We start from the raw sequence: 7,443 nt of genomic DNA, 5'->3' as shown, positions 1-7,443 counted from the left end.
GGATTGAGCGTATTCTTATACATATTCCAAAGATAATTGAGCTACAAGGTGGTAATGAGTATATAGAGGGGAGAGATAGGCGTTGTGTAGGAGAGCGGCCAGATTTCGGCTAAATTATTCTTGGCAGGACAAAACTTTTGTGAGGCACCTCCGTAGTAAGTAAGATAATTGCATGGTCTTTTTCCTTACCAGCCCGTGTAAGCACCTAAAATCAAAAGGGCCACTATATATACATCCGGTGCTTTTTCTTCCTTTTCATGTTCAACTTTATCTATTGGCTGTTTTATACCATCGTACACGGAGTATCGCTTGCACGCAACGCCAGATACTTTGCCTTTACATCTTCGGACAAGCCCCAACAACTACCATGCAGTTCAACGTCTCTTTCCTGCTGTTGATCGCCGCAACGGCTAGTGCCATGCATCTAGGTATTTAAAAAAAACCCCCCCAACCCCATATCCAAGTTCTACAACAACGTTTCTAATTTCACATAAAAAATAACAGCCGCACGCGACGAGCAGGCAAAGCGTGGCCATCATGCCGCCGTAAGCAACAATGACCCACCTAATAATTGCAAGGTAGCGACGGAAGGACGTGAGTGTCTCCCTATTACCTACTAAGCCCCCCCCCTCTCCCCTTTTTTTTTCTCTATTTCTTGGTGCCTATCGCTAACACGTTCAAATCAATAGTCAAGTGTAAAACAGATAGTGAATGCTGTCCACAAAGTTTTCTCTTCTGTACACCAATGGACAATACACGCAAGTGCTGGCACCATATCTAAGAGGCCTACGATTAAGGGTTTCCCCCCCTTTTTCTTTTTGCGAGAAATACTATCTAGAATTTCGTACTAAACAAATAAAAACACCTTGGGCTCTGCAGTCCGTGGTTCGCTTGCTCCGACTCCGATTCCGACTCCGATTCTTATTTTTTTTCAACATGATTATTGCCCTAATGCGAGGTAATCGGGAGTGCCAAGAAAGTGACGAAATACCCAGGGCCCTGGTTTTAGTTGTGGTTGTACGTGGGTTTCCGACGGGGAAGGCAAGAGAGATGCGCATCTCAGGTTCGCCAAAGCCTACTAGTCTTCTTTTTTTTTGCCGACGACAGGGAACATTACCAAAGCCGAGCGAGCAAGCGAATGCCGCTATTCTACACGTATATATCTATGTGGGGGCGAGGGGGGAAGAGAGAGAGATAAAGGAAGAGAAATTAAAGTTTGTTTCTCATACTTACATACCATACAAGACGAAAAAAAAATCCCCTTCTATCTACTACGTACTCAGCAACAATCCCCATTTTCCAACAACAAAACATCGGAGTACTTAAGCCTGGACTCAGCGACACAGCAAAATGCATGACCCCATTGCCGACGCAAAGGCGCAAGAAGCAACGCGCCGCTATGAATTCCGCGCCGCAACAAGGGCAGACATACCAGCGCTCCAGCAGATGATTGGCGACTCGCTGCGAGCGCTGGGAAAAGGGTATTACACGCAGGCGGAACTCGACGGCTCGATAGGCTACCTGTTTGGCCCGGATTCAGTCTTAATCCACGACGAGTAAGGCGTTCCATGATGCTTTTACCCCTCCCCCCCGAGCTCCCTCCCCCCCCGAGCTCCCTCCCTCCCTCCCTCCCCTTGAGCTCGTCGTCGCTTGGGCAACTGACACTCACACGCGAAAAAAGGACATACTTCATCCTCCACCCGGTGTCGCAGCCCGAGGTCATCTGCGCGTGTGGGGGGTGGTCGTTCCGCAAGACGCTGTATGGCGGCGACTCAGCGCCGTCGCTGCTGCGCATGCCCGAGAAGCGCGACCCGGCCGTCGAGCGCGCGAGCATCCGCGCCATCTTCACGTCGCCGGCGTATGCTCGTCGCGGGCTGGGCACCATGATGATGCGGTACTGCGAGCAGCAGGCGGCGGCGGGCAAAGCAGGCGAGACGGCGGGCTTCTCGAGGCTGGAAATGGGCGCCACGCTGAGCGGCGTAGCGCTGTACGAGCGGTGCGGCTACGTGAGGAGCGGGCGCGAGGATGCCATCCTGTGTCCCAACGGCGCGCAAATTCGGATCCTGCACATGACCAAGGACGTGAAAGACGGTGAGGATGCGGATGGAGGCGCGCCGTAAGGCGTGCCGTGTCCCATGCGAACAAAGGGCATTAGGCGTGCGACGTCTGTCGAGATAAGCGGTGCTCGCCTTGGATCGTAACCCCACAATATGGGCTTTTTGGCCCAGCGCAAATGATCCGGCTGATGCGCTGGCATGGGAAGTGAGATCACCTGGGCCTTGCCTTAGTGCCTTCATGGGGGACCTCGCGGTAAGACACCCGATGAGGAGAATCGACTTGCTTTGTGGCGCGGCGATACCACAATCTTGATTAGGGATGCAATACGAGGTCAAGAAATCCATTGGCTCTGCTCCTTACTCATCGTGCGATATATTTGGAGTCGCTTGGTCCGTTTACTTTTTCTTTGAAATCGTCAGTCAGAAACGTCTTTGCCTGGTATATATCAAATCTCAATTGCCGCTCTTCACGGGGGGGGGGGGTTTTACGCTCTTTGCCTTTGATTTCAGAACCCTCGTCGTACAATTGGACTTGTCCTACACAAGGCTGAGCAAGCGCCGCCGTCATGTCCGATCCAAAAGCCGCTGCATTATCCACTGCAGTTGTCATCATTACTGTACCTACGGGCACATAGCATATGGCATATAAGAGAGGGCGTATTTGTATCGGGTGAAAAACATGGCTACCATGTGGAATCTAGCCGATTGGAAGAAGAAGCCCCCGCATCAGCAAGACGTAAGACTCCCATTACAGTTGCGCAAATAAGCGCAAGAATTGGATCTGGGGTCTACCTGGTGCAAATTAGGAGGTGGAGATGAAAACAGTTCTCACCATCAGGTTATGGATGAGAGCGGTTGGTGTAATGGAGAGACGCTTCTGGACGTAGCGTTTTGGGGATGGAGACTTTGAATAAGCAACAGCCATACCAACGGTATCATGAGGCCTCCATTGCCGAGGATATCGAGCTTGAAGGTTATTTGGGGTATTAAAGGCGTTTCAAGAGTAGGATGGCCAGTGAGAGAATGTGCGTGGTGTCTGATGCGCGGGAAGAGACGAGATTAAACGGAATCACGCTTATACCAAAACGGACAACTACACCGATCGTGTCAACGACATGTGCCAATCAAGACGTCACGTGGAAAACAGAGGATAAGCACTTCATTGCTCTTTGGGGGAGAGAATTTAGGAATCTGGAATTACAAAAAACGCGCCATGACTAGGAATTTAAACAAATGCAACTCAAGCAAAGGAGCCCGCTCCCACCACTTCCAATGTCGTTCAAGGACCCTAACTCGAAAATTCAGTGAAAAGAAGAATACAAAAGACTCCATTCTGAGCTTACTCTGGTGAGTTTCTCCCACGGCAGAGTCAGAAGCGGTATTTCCAAACGCCGTCATTATGCTATGCTGTGGGGTATCGCGATCGTGAAAGCTGATGAATTTTCATCTTTCGTAATGTGTTGTGTCGTCATGGAAAGAAGAAGCCTTGGCGGCAAAAATCAAGTTGTCGTATTATGCAAGGTCGAAGCGCAAGACAATCGGGTTGGTCATAAGCCGGTCGATGATAGCTGCAGTCGCTAGCGGTTCCATTGGAAGACCGGCATGAGCCAAGTCAGTGCGTAGCCGGCAGTGCGGTTGAGAGGTAGGGTATGCGGGTTATAGGCTGAGCGCTGGGGGACGGATGTTGTAGAAGAAAGTGAAATGATCAAGTCTCCAGCAAAGCGTCCATGTCTTGTTCAAGTTGCTTACTCCAGAGATATTCGTGGTCTGGCTCAATGTGATAATCGATAGGGAGGTAGACGTCCTCCATGGTGGGAATCTTGCAGACCTGGTCCATGGGGTATTGTTCGACGACAGGAAGCTGATTCCACATAAGACCTGGAGGACCGTCTTCGCGTGGTAGAGGAAGGAAACGTCCTACGCCTGTCTTGGCCCGGTCATCTCCTTCCCACTTCATCTCTGCGATCGAAGGCCATGGTGCCACCTCCTCTTTGCCGTTTGTCCAATCTCTGCACCAGATAGTTTGTTCTCCAAGAACACGACCACAGTTTCCAATTTCCTTGAAGTTCCCGTCGAGGCCGCAGCGGCGCAGAAAATCCTCCGTGTCCTGGGCGATTAACGAAGAAAAGCTTCTAGTTTGTTCCTTCTGCTTGACTTGACGTGCGAGCTTGTTAGCTTCTGTAGCGACCATTGCTTCACGATGAGCAACGTAATCACTGAGCTTCCACTTGGCGACATCGGATTGCTTGAAAAGACGACGCATCGAGTTACGGATGATGAGAAAGTCCTGTTGCTCTTGAGCGTCAGGGGACATCCATGTATGAGCGTTGCGGAAACCTCCAATGCCACATCTGCCAGTATTTGGAGCCCCTGCTCGGTAAGAACCAATAAGATTACGACCAGGAGAGCTGTATGTTTTGGTATCACCGTGCTGCTTGATGTTACGCTGAAAAGGGTGGTTATAGCGACTACTGCTGTCTTTGCGGGCACGGGGGCCTCCGTCCTTGATGGACAGGCTGTTGAGATTGAGACTCTCTGGGCTTGCAGGATTGGTGAGGGTTAGTGCATCGTCAGTGCTGGAATAGGCATCCGAAGCGCCATCGTGAAGAGTATCGCCACTGCTAATAGACTGTGGGGATTTGACTTTGGAGTTGTCAAAGTCGAGCGATGAATGGGTTTGATTCTCGCCTATGCCCCCGCCACCCATAGCCTGGATATTGTTGGACATTGAAGCTGACGCGTAGTCCTGCCTAGGTTTTGAATTGAAAGGCAGACGTTGATAATTTGCTGCAGTATAGCGCCCCTGAGTGCTCCTCAATGTCACCAAACTTTGATTTGTGCTGGTTGTGTATTCTCCCAAGAGTTGACCGCGTCGAGGAAGGAGGAATCGTTGTGCGATGGGCTTGTAGGTCTCATATACTCACAAACCGATACCGGTGTGTGTTATGGCGGCGAGGTAAGGGTACGATGTAGCCTAGACACTATAATTGAGAAGCACAGTTGATTAGCAGTCATTCATTGGGCTTGCGGTGAAGTCGTAGCAAATGGGCCACCGCCTGCGAAGTCGCTAGTCATGCTGGTTCGCTGTCTAGACATGTGATGCGTGGGATGAGGCAGCGAAACAGCCACGCAGTCCACGTCAAGGCACCAATAGGCGATGGGGTGAGTTGTCACTCTCCTCCGGTCATCGGCAAAAGCTACGAACCATTGTAATATCATTTTGATCACATACCTGAGATTTCAGGCTTTGGCGAGAGCCAAAAATTTACAGGGTTGCGGAGACGCCAACTGAATTCTAGAGTGTGCGTTTATTCAAGCGCTTGAGGTCTGAGAATAACGTATGTCTGAGTAAAAGGTCTAGCGAAACGAATTTGAATGGAAAACTCACGAGGAGTTTTGCTTCGGAGCAGTGGGAAAGCGTCCAATTTTCGAATGCAGAATGTTTGCGGCAAGGCTATGTGTTATTGCTCGGCTGGTCGCTGCCTGATATCAATGCTGGAGTTCACAAAGTCTGCCTAGCAGCGACAAAGGTGAAGAGTAAAGCGTACACTGTGCGTGGCTTTGAAATCTTGCGCACTCAGCGGGAGCCTACGATATCGGTCACAAGAACGAGGTGCGTGTCCGCGTGCTTGACGAGCGGTGTATTCAGCGGTGCGTATGTGAGCGTCGAGGGCGATGCGGGCGGGCAAAGCAGTGATTTCTGCCAGAGTGCTGTCTAGTCTACTATGCGCTCTCCAAGCCCAAGGGAGTCAAAGAAGAGGTGAGAGGCGGAACCGAGATGGTTGAGAGTGCAGTGCGCGCGAGTTGAGGTAAACAAAGTTTCGTAACGTGTGAGCTGAAATGAAATAGGCCAACGATACGAGAGGGTGCGGGCGCGCAAGCGATGGTGTGAATGAAGGAGCAAGTATCGTGCGGTGGGGCAGAGTGATTTTGTCGTCACAGAGCACGGCTTGGGCGAGCAAGCAACAGAGGCGATGGTCGGGAATGGGCCAGAAAGGTGTGGTGTGGGGCTGCGAGGCGTTGCTTTCACCTCGGCGCCCTTCACACCTCAGCAACGGCCCAGCGAGAGATGAAGACGAAGAATGCTTGGCGGGTGGTGCCACAGTCGAGGCTGGCGGCTTCGCACACGACGCACAGACGCCCCGGGGTGGCTGCGGCGTAGCGCTTTCGTGGGGAAGGCGCGGCCGCCCGTCGATGGCTCCTGCCCAATCAACGGCTTGGCAGGCACAGAGCCTCAAACACGCGCCGCCTGCCACTTCAACTCCATGTCTGCTCCCCTGGGGGCCGCCGCGTGCTATATTTGACCCGCCCAGTCATGCCCTATATCCCTCGCCGCCGTCCTGTCCACATCCCCCGCTGCCCGCCTCGCCCGCCTCGCTCGTGGGCTGCCCGGCGCCTTCAGCACCGCATGCTTACTCAGTGCCTGTTTCGTCTTGCCCGCTCAGGATGCTCTTCAGTGCGCTGAGAAGCGCCAACAGGCCATCTGCCAGCCCCACCAGGTCGCCGTGTCTCGAGGGCACACGATGGAGCGTCACTTCCTGTTGCAGGGGACGCTCCTGCCATGGCCACGCACGCACTAACACGTACAACAACAGCCTGCCGCTCGTCTGCCCTCGTCTCCTTTGTCCTCCCGTCCCGCCGCCATATTCTGCCCTTCCTTTTCCGTCTCTCCTCTGCACATTCCGCCTGCTCGTCATTCACCCTCCGCAGCGCTGGGACGGGCCGCCTCTTTTGAGAGCATCGCCGGTCCCACGTCCGCATTGTGAACACGGCCGTTGCGCGGCCAACATGTCTTCGCCGTTGTCGTTGTCGTTGTCATGCTCGTTGTGTACGCGTGCAGGCACATATGCACGTGTGCATGTATAATGTGTGCGGGCCTGTTTGGGGCGTGTCAGGGCATGACGTCTTGCCGACGGCGCCCACGCCCCCCCAAAAACAGGGAATAGGCGGGCGAGTGGCTGTGGCCAAGACGAGAACAAAATCGCGGCCTGGCCCATCTTCTCTCCTCCTTCGAGCTCCTCCTCTGCAGCCCACCGACACCCCAGAGGTCGCGCTCCCTTGCGCTCGACTCGACCCTCATCTTGCGCGCCCGCCGCCCGTAGACGTCACGCGGCCTTCATCTGGCCCCGTCTCGTCTTGGCCCCGACCGCATGCCAGTGAGCGCAAGCCGTGGACCAAAAGCGCACCCGCCCAGCCAACTCATCACGATAGCCACTCGAGCGTAAAACGATGCACGCCTGCAGCCGCTGTCGAATGGCGCGCTTCTAGCGCCTTGTTTCGAGCCTCCGCCAGCCCGCCCGCTGCACAGGCAATCGACTGGCCGCCACTGGCCTTGCTCCACTTGTGCGGGCGCCTATTCGGGCCACCACCTTGCTTGGCTGCAAAC

The 7,443-nt window shown here is 53.5% G+C and overlaps 2 protein-coding genes across 2 annotated transcripts; one reads left to right on the top strand and one right to left on the bottom strand.

The window, feature by feature from the left end:
• Positions 1-1,350: 1,350 nt before the first annotated feature.
• Positions 1,351-2,526, top strand: SETTUDRAFT_125043 (uncharacterized protein; the record flags this gene model as incomplete). The annotated part of the gene is made up of 2 exons (XM_008023314.1): positions 1,351-1,556; positions 1,682-2,526. 2 exons carry the CDS (start codon positions 1,351-1,353, stop codon positions 2,118-2,120), a joined length of 645 nt encoding a protein of 214 aa, XP_008021505.1. The 3' UTR covers positions 2,121-2,526.
• A 1,236-nt stretch (positions 2,527-3,762) lies between these two features.
• Positions 3,763-5,132, bottom strand: SETTUDRAFT_158282 (uncharacterized protein; the record flags this gene model as incomplete). Its single annotated transcript, XM_008023313.1, has 2 exons — positions 3,763-4,790; positions 5,126-5,132. The coding sequence occupies 2 exons, from the start codon at positions 5,130-5,132 to the stop codon at positions 3,763-3,765; spliced, it is 1,035 nt and encodes a 344-aa protein (XP_008021504.1).
• Positions 5,133-7,443: the final 2,311 nt, after the last annotated feature.

This window comes from Exserohilum turcica (assembly GCF_000359705.1).
Source record: "Exserohilum turcica Et28A unplaced genomic scaffold SETTUscaffold_10, whole genome shotgun sequence".
In the NCBI taxonomy this organism is placed as follows: Eukaryota; Fungi; Ascomycota; class Dothideomycetes; order Pleosporales; family Pleosporaceae; genus Exserohilum; species Exserohilum turcicum.
Note: the sequence above shows the minus strand (reverse complement) of the source record. Positions and strands in the feature narration are given on the sequence as shown.